This window comes from Eubalaena glacialis, chromosome 3 (assembly GCF_028564815.1).
Source record: "Eubalaena glacialis isolate mEubGla1 chromosome 3, mEubGla1.1.hap2.+ XY, whole genome shotgun sequence".
In the NCBI taxonomy this organism is placed as follows: Eukaryota; Metazoa; Chordata; class Mammalia; order Artiodactyla; family Balaenidae; genus Eubalaena; species Eubalaena glacialis.
Genome location: NC_083718.1, coordinates 22,758,803 through 22,776,272, shown reverse-complemented (window position 1 = coordinate 22,776,272; position 17,470 = coordinate 22,758,803). Strand labels below are relative to the sequence as shown.

General features: G+C 39.2%; 1 protein-coding gene across 3 annotated transcripts in view; it reads left to right on the top strand.

Annotated features, from left to right (window-relative positions):
* NVL (nuclear VCP like) overlaps positions 1–17,470 on the top strand; it is a 99,437-nt gene that overhangs the window by 21,171 nt on the left and 60,796 nt on the right. For all 3 annotated transcript variants that reach the window (XM_061187333.1, XM_061187332.1, XM_061187334.1), the window contains 3 exons: positions 3,018–3,162; positions 14,110–14,359; positions 16,060–16,278. In XM_061187333.1, the coding sequence (XP_061043316.1) occupies positions 3,018–3,162; positions 14,110–14,359; positions 16,060–16,278 (614 nt within the window). The remainder of the gene's footprint in view (positions 1–3,017; positions 3,163–14,109; positions 14,360–16,059; positions 16,279–17,470) is intronic.

Below are 17,470 nucleotides of genomic sequence, written 5' to 3'. Positions count from 1 at the left end.
AGAGGGGCTTGTACGCAGGAGGGCCCTGCAGAGTCCTGCTCGGTCTCAGTTCTCCCTTTTCTTTGATACTCCTTAATCCTGAGGGGAACAGGGGTGGGACAAGAAAGGGAATAAAGTTTTGGATAGAGATGTTAATCATAAACTCGGTGGAGGAACTCGGTTTTAGGGGGACTTGTTTCTCTCTCCCCAGATAGCCTGTACCATGTGGTCATTTTTTCCCCTACAGTTTGAGAATTTTGTAAAACCTTATTAAATCAGAGTTTATAAATCTGAAATTGTAAGAAGTTAACACTTTTAGGTAAATTAATATGAACAAGATAATTAAGGAGACCACTTAAAAAAACTAATTTCACCTAATTTTAAAAACTTGAACTCAGACATAATTCTAATTATTAAGAGCTGTGAAGGATTTTAAAATATCATCATTTGTTTATGAGGAAACTGATGCACAGAGAGCTAAGGGCCAGGTGCATACAGTGAGTCATTAGCAAAGCATAGGCCGAAATCCAGATGTTTATTTATACATATGCAATTAATGAGCTACCACAAATGCTTTATTTGTGAGAGCTATTATCCCAGAAACACGTTAACTAGTTTTTGTTTTTGTTTTTTTCACTCTGTGTAAAAACAAGTAAAACTTCATTTTTTTAATAATCAGAAATTCATACTTTTGGCGAATGTAACTTCAATTTAAAATGATCAATCCTCTAAAAGTGAGAAAAAGAGTGGGATTTATCTTGTAGTAGGTGGCCAATCCTAGCTAAGGTCTGATTTTTATCTTTCTGGCTTTTGAAACAGCACTTGGGTTACTAAGTATTGACTTCCTGTGGAAGGATATTTTCATTACTGAAGATTTAACAGATTTCCATGATTGTTCTTGTTGAATTCTGTTATTAACCCTTGCTATGTTCAGACCATATCACCAAGACTGTAGTGTCTGAGCAACGTGAACTAGAAAAAGGAAGCAGACTCCTACCCTTGGTCATTGTTTTAGCTGTGAGACTGAAAGCATCCCTGAGTCAGCAGTGGAACAGCTTTGGCTCTGTACCAGCATTAGTGCAGGGAGGGTTCAGCATAGGAACGTCTTCCTGTGACTGCAAGTTTGTAGCTCGTGGTGCTACATCAATTCTGAGGTGTCAACTCGTTTTCTGTAAAGTAGTTCTGCTTGTTCAGGGATCTCCTCTTGTAGCGTGAGTCTCTTTTTTAGCTGATTCCTTTTATTCAGTTTTCAAAAAGTATTAAAGAGCTTTCTTGTCTCACTCAAACGTATACCTTATGCCTCTTTTCTTTTCAGTCCAAATTTATCCAAAGAATAGTCACTGCCAATTAAATATGTTTCTATTTCAGTTCTATTCTGTAACCCCACCCCTACAATTGTCTCTCTGCCTCTACCATTCCACTGAAACAATCATAGAAAGCTCGTTGATGATCACCGTTGGCCACGTCTTTTGGTTTGCTCTCAGCCCTCACCCCTCTGAACCCACCTCTTACAGATGTTATCTGGGGGTAGGGATTGTACCTAGAGTAGTTCCTGGCACGGGGCGAGCACCCAGTGAGTGTTAGTGGTGGTGGTTGAGAGCATTTGATACTGTGATCGCCTTGTCCTTGTCGTTGTTATCACACTTGGCTTGAGTAACACTCTCTCTGTCCTTCTGTTCTCTGACAACTCCCTACTGCTTTCCTTTACTTACTTGCCTCCTTTTCTCCATCCCTTAGAGAAGGATATCCCATAAGCTTTTACACTTGATCTTCTTTTCTTCTTGCCCTCCCCACTTCCCAACTATCTCCTGTTCAACGCATTGAAAAACTGTCAAATTACATCTCTAACCTTCATTTCTGATAGGCTTGCAACCCATCTTCGCAGCTGCCTGTCAGATACTTGCAGGTGACTGTCCCACGTCCCCTCACACTCGGTGTGTCCAGAGCTCCACTGGCTTCCCCTGTGGCCCTTTCTGCACGTCTGACCTCCCTCCTGTATTCCATATTTAAGTTAACAGCATCCAAACTGAGTCGTCTTTGTCTCTTCCTTCTCTTCCTCCTTCACATTGAATCATTTGTTTAGTGCTTTTGATTCTATCTACAACTTGGACCTTAAATTGGGCTTTTCGTTTTCATCTCCTGTGTTCCTGCCTTCACTCATCTCTCACCTGATTATTGTATTCAAATCACAACAAACTCTTTTTGCATTTATTCCTCTTTACTCCATTCAAAATTATTATTAGAGTTATCTTTCTAAAACACAAATCTTACCAGAGGAACCTTTCATGGCTTCCTGTTGGCAAAAGAATATACTCTAAATTCCTCACGACTTGGCTGATAGAGGCTTTAGTTACCTGTGAGGGGGTGTAACCTCAGACTCTCTGCCAGTCACCCCTGGTTCAGTTGAGAGAAATAATACTTGTGGAAAATACACTTTAGGCACTGCATTCTGTCCATTAATAAAAATCTGTATCTGGATTAGGCCAGAGCAACTGGAGACTATATTGTATTCCCCCATCTCAATGCCATGAGTCTGTTTTGAGATACATACTACTCTGTCTTGCCAAGACTCCCTATTGGTGGACCACTCACCTTGTCTTAACATGCCACACCTGTTTGTACCTCTGTGCTTTTTGCTCATTCCATTTCTTCCATGTAAAATTTCATTAACCTATGTTTCAGCTTATCAATATCCTATTTACCCTTCCAGCCTTTTCTGGAATGTTACCTCCGCCCTAAGTTCTCCCGGATTCCTCAGTCTGAATTCATAGTATCTTCCATCGTATCACTGTGGTGCTTTGTTTATGCTTACTGTGCTTCAAGTAGATTGAGCTGCTTGAGGACAAAGTTTGTATTTTCCTCACATCTTTCCCATATTAGACATTTAGTGAATGTTAGTTTTATATACATATATATATATATGTTGCTGTCAGTGTGTAATACTCTCTCTCTAACCACTTAAATGACTTGTGTAAGCATTATTATACTTAATGTCAAGTGTCTTGTTCACCACTCATTCTGTGTCTGGTTCTTACTAGATCTGAATAACATGGCCGCTACAGCTCGGGTCCTAGTCATCGGAGCTACTAACCGACCAGACTCCTTGGACCCTGCTTTGAGACGTGCAGGAAGGTTCGACCGAGAGATATGCCTAGGTATCCCAGATGAAGCATCCAGGGAAAGGTATACTCTTAGAGAATGAAGTTTATATGCCACTACATCATCTGAACTGAATGCTTTGAAAATGAGGGGTGAGAAATATCATGTAGCCTTTTCTTGCTCTCTCTCTTTATGTGTCAGTGAAATTGATTTGGAAAGGAGAAAGCCCACATTAAATTAATGCTTAAGAAAACAATTTACTCATTAATACGGCAGTTGTTTCAGGCTGCTTTTTTCAGTAGTGATATTGGACTTATGTGTCCATACTCATTTATCTGGTCTTATTAACAGTGTCTTGTGTTTTTTAGGTGGCCGATCAGCCTAGGGAGAGTGTCTAGAGCTATGGAATAGTGCTCACTGGTCCACATGTAGGCTAAATCTGAGTTTAACAAGTATTTTAACTTGTTGCACTAATCTGCCTAAGGTCATAGGTTCCCTGACAAATAATTAAATGATAGCCAGAGAGTTGAAAGCTGTCTGTTTGCTCTAGGACCAACCTTTCCTAGTAATTGGGGTTGAATGTCCGTAGAGCAAAGAAACATGCACCAATATCTCAGTAACAAAAATATCTCGGGAGGCACTGTTCAGGCAGTGGAGTAAAGAAAATCTAGTAATGTGCTGAAATACCGTATTTTTTTTTTTTTTTTTTTTTGGCTGAGTTGGGTCTTCGTTGCTGCGTGTGGACTTTTCTAGTTGCGGTAAGCGTGGGCTACTCTCCATTGCGGTGCGCGGGCTTCTCATTGTGGTGGCTTCTCATTGCAGAGCATGGGCTCTAGGCACCCGGGCTTCAGGAGTTGTGGCTCGCGGGGTCTGGAGCGCAGGCTCAGTAGTTGTGGCGCACGGGCTTAGTTGCTCCGCGGCATGTGGGATCTTCCCGGACCAGGGCTCGAACCCGTGTCCCCTGCATTGGCAGGCGGATTTTTAATCACTGCACCACCAGGGAAGCCCTGAAATACCGTATTTATAATGACTTTTGGCTTAAGTTAATGACACTAAATTGCTGTACACTATCGCCAGTGGCTTTTAGAGAAAGTGGTATGTAGTGAAAGTATAGTTATGGGGACAGTGGAGAAGGGAAGAGATGAAGGACAGGAGACTTCACGAATGCAGGACATAAAAGTGATCAGAAGACACTTTGGACAGGAGAAAGCATTAGGAAGGAACACGTCATCCTTACCTTCTTCCCAGTACTTAATGTGACTTCAGCTTTTGATTCATTGGCATTTTCTTCAGCTATTGTATTCAGTGTCATCTATAGGTATGCTCATTGCATTCTCACATATATAATCTTTAAATCGTTACTCAACCATTCAGGTTTCTTTACTAACATGTTTATACCCACAGCAAAATAATATTATTTAGTATTTAAGTTGTTTGTATTTGTTCAGCAAACATGTATTGAGCGTATATTATATGTATATACCACTGGGGTAGGTAATATGAGGAATATAAAAAATTGTAAGTCCTTGCTGTCAGGATGCTTACAGTACAGAAAGAGAAATAAGGCCTGTATCCTTTATCAAGCCTTTTTTTGATTAAGTGCCAAACTTAATGGTAGAGACATAGACACAGTAGAGCCCATCATCCCTGCTAGATAAAATCCTTTGTCCATTGATCACTATTCCATCATCAACAAAGTTTTTAAAGGGCTTTCCTAGATAGCCATATTTTGAAAATTTTCAAGCCTACAGAAAAGTTGAAAAAATAATACAATAAATATCTGTATGTCCTTTAGCTGAATTTACCACTTGTTAACATTTTACCATATTTACTTTCACTCTGTATATAAAAACATCATGTATTTGTGTGTGTGTGTATATATCTTTATTTTTTTTGCCAGCCCATTTGAAGGATAGTTGAAGACATCATGACACTTTAGCTGTAAATAATTCTCCTGTGTGACTATCATACCATTTTCCATACTAAAGAAATTTAACACTGACAATAATATTATTTAATACACAGTCTATTCTAATTTTCCTAGTTGCCCCAAAACTGTCCATTGTACCTTTAATCTTTCATTTTGTTTAGCTTTTTTTTTTTTTTACCCTAGATTCAATAAAGAGCAAACCTGCTATGTAGTTGGCATGTCCCTTTAATCTCCTTTAACCTGCCTTTTTGGGGGAGAGAGTACTTTCGTGACATCGACATTTTTGAATTGTCTAGATAAGTCTTTTGTAGATCACTCTACAACTTAAATTTATCTGATTGCTTTTTCACTGTTAGATTCGGGTTAAATATTTTGAGCAAGAATACTACATTCATGGTGAGGTGTCTCAGAACATTTCAGGAAGTTCGTAGTGTCAGTTTGTATCATTGTTGGTGATGTTAAGTTTGATCACTTGAAAAATTTGTCAGAGTTCTCTCCTCTAAAGGTTAACCTTTTCTTTTGTACTTAATAAATAAAATCCACCTATTTCTGGTATCTACAGTTATTTATGATTGCCTTTTGTTGGTTTGTTCAAACTCCATTTTAGATTCAGGAAGTAAATTCTATAGGCATACATTGGTGTTTTATGTAGGCTGTAATGGTCTAGCTAAGTCTTAGACGGCTAGGGGAAGAATTTTTCTAAAGAGGGGTATTAAATGTTTACTATGTTTAAGGCCAATTGGGAAGAGCAAGGTCAAGCCTGAAAGAAGATAGCTCTTGAATATAATTATGAGGTAGAATTTTTTAAGGAAGGAGTTTTTTTTTTTTTTTTTTTAATTTTTTGTGGTAAAAAAACACATACAAACTTTGCTATCTTAACCATTTTTAAGAGTACAGTTCGGTAGTGTTATGTATATTCACATTGTAGTGAATCTCTAGAACTTTTTCTGTCTTACAAAACTGAAACTCCATACCCATTGAACACTAATTTCCCCTCCTAAGGAAGTGTATCTCTCTTTTTTTTTCTTTTTTTTAATAGTTTTTAAAAATTAATTAGTTAATTTATTTTGGCTGCGCTGGGTCTTTGTTGTGGCTCTCGGGCTCTTTGTTGTAGCGCACAGGCTTCTCTAGTTGCGGTGCGCGGGCTCAGTAGTTGTGGTGTGTGGGCTTAGTTGCCGTATGTGGGATCTTAGTTCCCTGACCAAGAATCGAACCCGGGCCCGCTGCATTGGGAGCGCAGAGTCTGAACCACTGGACCACCAGGAAAGTCCTGGAAGAGTATTTCTGACTAAGTCTTTGACAAAGGCAGAATACAGTTTTCTTATTTTTATACTTTTATCTAGCTCTGAAGGCAGAAGCAAACTAGTTATATTATTATATGCAGATGTTAATGAGTTAAATTCTAAGATGGGGAAATTATATAAATAGAATTAATATATTAATAGAATTACATCAGTGTTTATTTATTTTTTGTCTTAAATTTTAATTTCAGATAACGAATACTTTTTAATTTATTTATTTTTATATTTATTTTTGGCTGTGTTGGGTCTTCGTTTCTCTGCGAGGGCTTTCTCTAGTTGCGGCGAGCGGGGGCCACTCTTCATCGCGGTGCACAGGCCTCTCACTGTTGCGGCCTCTCTTGTTGCGGAGCACAGGCTCCAGACGCGCAGTCTCAGTAGTTGTGGCTCACGGGCCTAGTTGCTCTGCAGCATGTGGGATCTTCCCAGACCAGGGCTCGAACCCGCGTCCCCTGCATTAGCAGGCAGACTCTCAACCACTGCGCCACCAGGGAAGCCCCATCAGTGTTTATTTTATCAATAATTCTTAGAAATAATAATTCTTAGGAAGTCATTAATTGAAGAAATATTTATTTAAGCACCTGTTGTTTACCAAGGAGACACAATGGTTGACACTTCAGTCACCACTTTAAATAATCAGAAGTGTGATGAGTACAAAAAGACAAAGACAGGATCTTAGGGAGGATATATCAGGCAAAGCTAATATGGTCTGGAGGTTCTCTTTTTTTTTTTTAATTTAATTTAATGTTTTTAAAATTTGCTTGTTGTTTATTTGGCTGCACCTGGTCTTAGTTGTGGCATGCGGGATCTAGTTCCCTGACCAGGGATTGAACCCGGGTCCCCTGCATTGGGAGGGCAGAGTCTTAGCCACTGGACCACCAGGGAAGTCCCGGTCTGGCGGTTCTTAAAGGTTTCTCTGAGGAAGCTGAGACTCAAAGAATAAATAGCAATTAACTGATCACATGGTGAGAGTGATGAGAGTATTGGTAGGAATAACATGTGTAAAGGCCCTAAGGTGACCGAGAGCTCAGTGTGTCCAGGGAACTGGAAGAAGAATATGGCTATAGAAATAGAGACAGGATGTGGAAAGGCTGCAGAGGTGTACAGAATCCAGCTCACAGATACCTTGGTAAGGGTTTTGGACTTATTCTGTAAGTGGTAGGAAGCAATTAAATTAAGCAGGACAGTGATGGAAACAGATTTTTGTTTTGAGAAGGTCACTGTAGCTGCAGTGTGAATAAGGAATGACAGGAGAGCAAGATGGGTTGTGGTAGCCCAGTGAGGAAGCTGCTGTGATATCCAGAGGCAATGGTGGGTGGGCTTGAAGAGGTGGGAGTGCAAAGAGAGATAACTGGAGACATTTAGGAAGTAGAATCAATAAGTTATGTTTATCAATAGAATATATGTGTGGAGAGGTGGGGGCTATGAACAAGAGGGAAATATTCCCAAATTTCTCGCTTAAGCACCTGATGGTTTTCAGGTGCTTAAGGGGTGGGAAATACTGGAGGATAAGCAGATTTTAGAAGAGGATTTGGGGATAGATGGAGTTTAGAGGCAATTGCAGGATGTCCAAGTAGAGATGTCAAGTTGGCAATTGGACAAATGAGTCTGGATCTCCACAGAAGCCAACATTTAGGAATCATCAATGTATTGATGGCAGTTGAAGTTAAGAAAGTAGATGAGATTGTCCAGAGAGAGTGTGAAGAGAAAGTGTCAGAGGTTCTGGGACAGGCCCGAAGAGGCTAACAGGCTCAGAATGTAGGAGGAGCAGCCAGAAGCATTGGGAAAATGAACAGAAAGTTGCGTAATGGAAGCCAAGAGAAGTCTGTGTTTCCAGAGGGAGGAATGAGAGGTCCATGGAGGGCTGAAAAATTGTCTTTGAATTGAGCAGCCTAGAGGTCACCAGTGACCTTAACAAAAAGCTGTTTGAGTAGAATGGTAGAGGTAAACTCCAGGTTGGAATGGTTGAGGAGTAAAGGGAAACTGAAAAAGCGAGAGCAGCAGACTTCCACAGTTCGGTCAGGAGAGTCTGCAGTGAGGGAGAAGGCAGAAGGTGGTGGCTTCGTGAGGTGGGTAATGGGGTGTCAAGAGAGGACTTTTCTAAGGTGGGAGAAACTTGAGTAGTGTCTTTAAGGGTTGATGGGAAGGAGAAATGGGAGGAGCAGGGAGTCAGAGCTTATGCATAGATGCTGGCCTTAGAATGAGGGCTAATTTGTTGATGTGATAGTAAAGGGAGAAAGAACGGATATGCAGGCAAGAAGGATTATCATTTTGGTACTGGAAAATTGAGGGCGTTGTCTCTATGAATTAAAAAGCGAGATCTTCTGATGAAAGTGAGGCTCATGATGGATAGGTTAGAGGTTTGAGGAGGATGAAGGTCTGAAATTACTTTCTTGGCTAATTTGAGATGAACTGGCTAGGATAACAGGATTTTCAGGCAGTGTTTAGGATTGGGGCATGGAATGGTACCAGTAGGGCTGGTTTAATGATTTTTTTTCCCATAGCAATGCTCAACAGTCTAGGTTCAGGCACAGAGAAAGACGAGATTTAGAATTTAGATTAAGAAAGAAAAAAAGAGACTATGGACTCTTAAATTGTAAAAACAGGACTATTTGATGAGGTGGTGGTGAATCCAAGAACCTACTGAGGTTTGAAAACAAGTGTGTGGGAGACTGAGCAAAGAGGAGATGCTTGAGCTAGTGATTTCAGAGGTGGGACAGACCCAGATGCTGATAAGGTCCAGGGCATGACGGTCCATGAAGTGGAGAAGAGGGCAGAGGCAGGTGAGACGGGGGCGCAGAGGCCTTCAGTAGGTGCCAGAACTCAGTTTCTATTCTTGCAAAACAAAGCACCCCCAAGTTTATTTTTATTGTTTCTCACCATTTCTGTGGATGAAGAATTAAGAGAGGCTCAGCCAGCTGGTTATGTCTTAGGGTCTCCTGTGGCTACAGAGACTAGCTGGAGCTAGAACATGTGCGGGATTAGGGCAGCGGGGCTGTGCTTGTCTGCCTACTTAGCTATCTGTATACCTATCATTTGATCTTGTCTGTTCCTTGCCTCCTGCCCCCCCAACCCCTTTCTCGTCTTGTCCGCTGAAGGCCTCTCATGTGGCACCCTTTACAGAATAGTGTGGGCTTCCTCAGAGTCGGGCAGCCTCAGGATGGAAGGGTTCTTCCATGGCGGGTTAGGGCTGCAGCATGAGGATTGCAGGAAACAGGCTGAAGTGACACTGCTGTTCATTTTATGTTATGTTATGTTATGTTTTGTTATGTTTCGTTATGTTATAGTTGTGCTGGGTCTTAGTTGCGGCGCACCGGTTCCTTAGTCATGGCATGCAGACTCTTAGTTGCAGGACGCATGTGGGATCTAGTTCCCTGACCAGGGATGGAACCCGGGCCCCCTGCATTGGGAGCTTGGGCAGCACTGCTGTTCTTGACCTCAGGATTTGTAAAACATTACATCAAAAGGAGGAAAAAACAGCATTCAAAACCATCCACTCTTAACACACCCCAGCCCTGTCACCTGGGTGTGTGACTCTCCCCCAGGAGGCCCAGGAAGAGGCAGGTCCCGGGAGCAAGGCTCTCCATCCTCTGGTCACCAGTCCACCTGGGGCCATGCCGGAGGGGGTGGCCTGGACTCGGACACTGAGGTCTAAGCTCTTTCTACAGCAGATCTTCTAGCCTTGGAAGTGAGGTCACATAGCGTCAATTCCACTCTTCTCTATTGGTTGATTGCTCACTCAGGTCAGCCCAGATTCGAGAAGAGGAGTCATAGCCCCACCTCCCACTGAGAGGAGGGTTGAGAATTTACAAACATGCTTTAGAACGGTCACAATAATGAACCCCCATGTTTTTATCACCCAGTTTCAATAATTATCAACATTTTCACAGTCTTATTTTATTTATCCCCCACTTTTTTTTTCTTGGAGTATTTTAATGCAAATCCCTGGCATTATATCATTTCAGCTATAAATACGTCCATATCTAATGAATAAAGACTTTTTATTTAGCATTACACAATGCCTTTATATACCTAACAAATAATAATTTATCTGATATCCAAACGTGTTCATATATTTGTAGTATGTAGTTGTATTATGAAGTTTGACTATATCCATATTTAGCATTTTCATTTCTCATCTTTATAAATATTGTTCCTATATGAGGATCACATTTCATTTATTTACCTTTGTAACTTTTCTGAAATTCGTAATTGCCAAATATTTTTCGTTTGCTAGCCCTCTTACAATTTTTTCTGCACTCTGTTTCCTCCAAGTTTTTTTTTTTTTCTTTGTGTATGTATATGTGTGTATATGTGTTTGTTTTGGTCTGTATATTATACTGCAGTGAGAAATGCTATCTTTATAAAGTCATAATAACAGGACCTGGCATGTGGTAAGTCTTGACAGTTGAGAGCTGTTACTATTACTATTTCATGCTGGCAGCTTAAGAGTGAGGCTAATTGCATGTGTGCAGTACAGGCTACTTTGTTGAAGTGTGAGTGCCATTGTAAGGCAGTCATAGGACCAGCTAACTTTTGAGCTAGAAAACTCCAAATGTCTATTTCTGTAGATTCTTTTTGTTGAACCAATTCCGATTTTTCAGAAGAAGATCTTCAGACAACACCATGGGGCTGTCCGTCTAGCTGCTGGTCTTCTGACAGGGGCAGGGGCAGGAGGTTGAGCGACTGGACACAGACTTTGACCTTTTTTTCTGACGGAGTTGATCTTACTGTTGTCCACAAACCTGGGGCTTCCCTCTCCTGGTTCAGTTTCACCAGAGGGTACATTGCTGGTCTCCTGCTGGTTGACAGGGTGGAGGGTATGTGGGGTCTTCAGACTTCTTAGGCAGATGTTCAGATAATTTCTGTGTTTTGGCTCCCTGCTGTGGCCCTAATTTCTGTAGTTCAACACTTTGGTGCCTCTGGTTCACGGTTTTTGAGGTTCCACCAGACAAATATACTTCCTTCTCAATAGCACACCTCTCTGCAAAACATTAATTTTGACTTTGTGCCCTCTACAGGGTCATTTACCATTCTCCACAAGTTTCTTCATAAGTTTTGGTTCAAGATTACAGATAGTCAAGTATTTGTTAGTCTATACTGATGGAAATAAATGATTGAATAAATAAATGGGTGAGAATAGGCAAGTCTCTGATGCAAAAGAATTTCAAATAATTTATGTGGTTGCATTGCCCTTAAGGAGGTGGAGTATAGCTCCCTATTTCTTAAATGTGAGCCAGGCATAAGTGACTTACTTCCAGAGAGTGTAGTATGGAAAGGGAGGGAAGAGTAACTTCAAAGTGAAAACCCTTTCAAACACTGTCTCAAACCTGGTAGTCAAGGTTCACATCTACAATAGTAAGTCGCATTGACAGTATGTATCCTTGATAACGATATGATGAGAATGACACTTTACCTCTGTGATCTTCTTCCCAAAAATGCGTTACCCTAGTCTAATCGTGACAAAAATACCAGACCAATCCCAGCTGAAGGACATTCTACAAAATACTGGGCCAGTAATCCTGAAGATTTTCCTTAACGACAGGAGAGGTGTATGAGGTGTACAGAGTTCTCTGAACTATCTTTGCACTAATTCTATAAATCTAAAACTTTATAAAATAAAAGGTTTATTTTTTAAAACTTAGTTAAAACTCATCCCATTTACAGTCAAATATATTATTAAACCTGAATTTTTATTCTGGGAATTCCTAATACTTGAATCTTTATAGGGATTTGTAGTTCTTAGGGCGCCAGCTAGAGCTGACACGGGGAGACCCATGTTGGGTGGCCTTTCTCTTCTTTGGTAGTAAAATATGCATATATCAGCACCCCCCCCCCCACAAGTATCTGTTTCCTTCAATATCTCATATCAGTGTAGATACCTGTCTTTATTATAGAGCCATACTGAAGCCTATAGCCTAAGACAAATGTTGATAGCTTTTTAAAGACCTCATGGAGATAAAGACTGATCCTCTTGTTGCAAATTCTTTGCCGTACTTCCAGGATAGGATGGGAGGGTTTGGGGAGAGGGAGTAGAGTACAGATAATTTCCTAGGTTCTTTGACCATGGAGTTTGTGTTCCTGTTTGTTGTTCTTTTTTTGTTTGTTTGTTTTTGTTTTGGAGGTGGGGTGGGGAGGAAATATTGCTGAAACACTTTTACTCAACCATGTTGAAACTGGAAATCTCTTAATGGTTATTTTCTCCTCCCGTGGAGTTTCCATAGTACAATGAGCAAAATTACATTTTTTCAGGAGTAGACTGTAACTGAAAAAAGGATGATGTTTATTTTATCTTAGCTAGTTTTCTTAACATTCTAAATTTCTTAGTATTCTTATGCATAGCAGCAAATCAGGTCTGTATCTTTAGGAAGTAGTTCTATAATGGGACTTCTTCTTGGCTACTATTGTTTACAGTATCAAAGTGAATTATTTTTCATTTGTCAGAAATGTTTATCTGCTTCTATTCTATTCATTTACATGATCCTAAATGACATTTGTATAGTAACTTATTCTCCAGTAACTTGACATTTGAAAATATTAGTCTCCTACAAATTTGGAAATTTCAAAATATATTTCCTTGTCCAATTTAATTTATAATATCACAATATGTAAAAATAATAACGAACATTTATTGGGCACTTATTGTGGATCAGTCACTGTTCTAGGAGCTTTGCATGTAATCACTTAACATCCCTACTATTAAGTGCTACTGTAATATATATTTAACAAATGGAAAAACTGGAGCACAAAAATGAAATAACAGAGAGTGGCAGAGCTGGCATTCAGACTCAGGTGGTCTGGCGTCAGACCTGTTTTTTTTTTGGCTGCCTTGGGTCTTAGTTGTGGCACGTGGGATCTTTCGTTGCAACGTGCGGGCTCTTCGTTGCAGTGTGCGGGCTTCTCTTTAGTTGTGGTGCAGAGGCTTCTCTCTGGTTGTGGCGCGTGGGCTCTGTAGTTGCAGCATGCGGGCTCTCTAGTTGTGGTGCATGGGCTCAGTAGTTGTGGGGCATGGGCTTAGTTGCCCCGCGGCATGTGGGATCTTAGTTCCCTGACCAGGGATCGAACTGGCGTCCTCTGCATTGCAAGATGGATTCTTAAGCACTGGACCACCAGGGAAGTCCCTGGCATCAGACCTTTTGTCCTGAATATCTTTACTGCTTTTAAGTTTTATTCAGTAAATCTTACCAGAAATTGTTTAAGGTATTCCTTTAATAATAATAATTATCCAGAGTCCATATTTCATTGACACATACCATGTTGCCAGTTCAGTTGAGCAAAATTTTTCACACAGTATAAAGGATGAGCAGTAAATAAAGATGAAGTTGGAGAAATAACTGTCCTAATATAAAATTGGATATTAAAGTTTGTATCAGCATAACTTTTCGTGATGAATAAAATTAATGGTTGATTTTGAGTTTAGAGACTTTTTTTGCTGGCAGATGTCCATTTAAACTACTCTAGAAGTAGAATTTACCTTATATCCTCATAAATCATTTGTCTTATTTCCTCTGTAATATTATAAAAGTCTTAAAGGCAGAATATTTTTTTAAAACCAATTTTTTATTCTAAACAGAATTTAATATAGTTTCTAAAAAAGCAGATATGTATATACATTAACCCCTATTGGAATAAGGTGGGATATATTATAGCGATTTAGCATTTGCTGAATGAGTGAGCTATTTGATCTTATTACCTGTTATGATACCATTGACAGAGAGGAAGGGCTTCAAATAAATATATTCGGTGACTTGTTTTTACTAGTAGGTTAGGAATCTGAATTTCTTTTCCTTGTCTTTTCTACAGAATACTTCAAACTTTGTGCAGAAAACTAAGACTTCCCGAAACTTTTCATTTTCGTCACTTAGCACACCTAACGCCGGGCTTCGTTGGTGCTGACCTCATGGCACTCTGCCGAGAGGCAGCCATGTGTGCAGTCAACAGGGTCTTAATGAAGCTGCAGGAGCAGCAGAAGAAAAATCCTGAGATTGAAGGTTTGCCCTCTGAAGGAGGCCAGGAAGAAAGGATTGGAACTGAACCCACTTCTGAAACACAGGTGCTTTCTCTACCGGTACCTTAAACTGTCATTTAAACGTTTTTAATATGTGTTATCTTACAAGCAGGCAAGTGTCAATATAGTTGAGGTTTATGATTTTCTGTTTCATTGGCATTGTATCTTTAGAGTAATTATCAGTTATACCCAGAGTGTCTATAATTTCAAAAGTACAAGTTGTTTTATTTTTTTCAGTTGATTCTGAATAAATTCCTTTTACAATAATGATTATGAAATCTACAGCAGGTGTTGGCAAACTATGGCCCACCTGCTCACTGCCTGTTTTTGTAAATGAAAGTTATATTGGAGCACAGCCATGCTCCTTTATTTTTTAATACTTTTTTTTTTCTTTTTGGTTGTGCCAGGTCTTAGTTGCAGCTCGCGGGCTCCTCAGTTGTGGCATGCGAACTCTTAGTTATGGCAGGCATGTGGGATCTAGTTCCCTGACCAGGATCGAACCCGGGCCCCCTGCATTGGAGCGCAGAGTCTTAACCACTGTGCCACCAGGGAGGTCCCCATGCTCCTTTATTGACACGGAGTCTTTTTCTACTTTCACACTTTACAGCAGAATCCGCATAGACGTCCATACAGCAGAGACCGCATGGCCCATAAAGCCTTTGGTGTTTACTCTCTAATTCTTTACAGAAAATGTTTTCCAGCTCTTATGAGAACATTGGCATTTTGTTATATTTCCAGGTTACCTTTTGGTTTGATATACTAAGATAGTCTGCTGATGCAACCATATCCTTGTTCCTAGCTGCAAATGGTGCTGGAGGACAGGGCTGAGAATGTGAGAGGGACATTTATTATCCAAGATCTGTTAAAATTTTGAGTTTTATGAGTCATGAAAACTCAGTATAACATTTATATAGCATTTTATAGCTGGCACAGGACGCTTTTACATGTTATATAACTTGCTCCATATAACTTTGTTAAGTAAATATCATTACTTTTCCCATTTCATAATCAAAGAAACTAAGCTTAAGAGACTGTGACTTGCCCGAGGCCACACGGCCTCTACTTTCCAGAGCAGGAACTTAGATCCAGGTCTTTTGTTTTCAAATCATTTGTTTGTTCCGTACTCATTTGGAACCACAATGATATCTGTTAAAAATAATAGTAAACTCATTCCTTTTATAATATTGCATATAAATTAGGCTTTTATAAGTTGAATTATTCAGAGTTACTTTTTACACCTGTTCTTTCATATTCCTCGCAAAGCAAGAAATCTGCCTTTGAAGTTCAAGGTTCATTCCTACTAGGAAAATTGCCTGCTTTCTATTTAGTTGATAAACTATCAAGGAGCCATATTATGAAATTAAACTGCCACCAGAGTAACTTTGTTTTAATTTCATCAAAATTCAGCTGTTTCATGAATATTTGTAAATGAAGAATGGAAATAACATGATTGTTGAAATGAATATTTGCCAACTGCTTATGTTTGCTATAGCTAGCCCTAGTAGAGTAAATAAAAATCATTCTTCTATATTTGATGATAGTCAGTGTATCTTTGCTTGACTAAATCAAATGATCCATTTGGAGCAAAATAAATGACCTATGTCAATGGAAAAAATTATTAAAATGCATAGAAGTTCGTGTAGTTTACAGAAATATTGCAGTAATAATTTTTTGAAGTACAAACAATAACGTTTTCAACAAACTTTGTGGTTTTTCATTTTTTCCCCTCATTTGTTCCCTTTCAGGATGAATTGCAAAGGCTCTTGGGGTTGCTAAGGAACCGAGAGCCCCTCTCAGAGGAGCAGCTGCAAGGGCTGTGCCTTGAGTTGAATGATTTCATTGTTGCTCTATCCTCTGTCCAACCCTCTGCTAAAAGGGAAGGCTTTGTCACTGTCCCTAATGTGACATGGGCAGATATTGGTGCCCTGGAAGACATTAGAGAGGAGCTCACCATGGCAATATTGGTAGGTATTTCTGCCGCTAACTGTTGTTGGCGTGTGTGATGGGTAAATGACCGTGCGTGTGTACTAGGTTGTATGTCTAAATTGGCTTAACTATATGTTTTCTTTTATCTGTTGTATTATTATTAAGCCCCCAATGATGGTTTTTCATTCTTCTGAGATCTGCTTTAGATTTTTTCTTTTGGTTGTGCTTGAATTCTATGGCAGTGAGTTTAAAGAAGAAAAGAAAAGAAAACATTTTAGGTTTTAACCGAGAATAAATTATTTGAGAAATACTTTCTGAACTTGATCACGCTCATAAGGGTCAAAGCAGTTTTTTTTTTTTTTTAATTTTTTTTTTTCACTGTATTTTATTTTTACAAGAGATAAATAGACTGACACCAAGCATTGTACATGGATGACCACAACAAAAGCAACAATGATTGCAATTACCAAACATGAAACACACTCATACTATGTCATAATATTGACATTGAGTCCAGTAATCCTCCACTGTAACAGCTCCTTTACTTTGCAGTGAAAATTGATTTGTATATTCTTTGCCTCTGAGTCCTTGTGGGATTTTTTCTTTTTTTAAATTCAAACAGAAAGTCACAAAAATTATACTCATCCTCATCAGTTCACTCAGTCCCATGTAATTAATTTTTTTTTCATCTTGATCTTTTGTTAGCACTTTTATGAGCTCATCAGTTTTTCATTAGAGTTCTGAAAATGCTTATTCATTCAGTTCAGCAGTACAGTCAGGTACCAGAAACCTGTACTTGTCAGTCTTTTCCATGAATTTCCTGAAGATGAAACCCTTTTATAGGAACATATTTACAAAAGCATCAGAGTACACCCAGAACTGTCTGTAAATGAAAAAAGACGTAAAAATGACCATGGTTAAAGATTTGATGAAAGTTCATAATAATGCAGTTGACAAGAAAATTAGTTATTTCTGAGATATACATTTTAAAGTAATAACTAGGATTATGACTTACAACATTATACCAGAACATATAAGATTTTTAGAAATTTCATGTAATGTCTGAAACATTTATATTAACATATTTCCATACAAATAACCCAATGAAAGTTTAGTATTAGTTGTTTTGTTTGTTTGTTTATACTGCAGGTTCTTCTTTCTGAACTTGATCACGCTCATAAGGGTCAAAGCAGTTTTTTTTTTTTTAATTTTTATTTATTTGTTTATTTT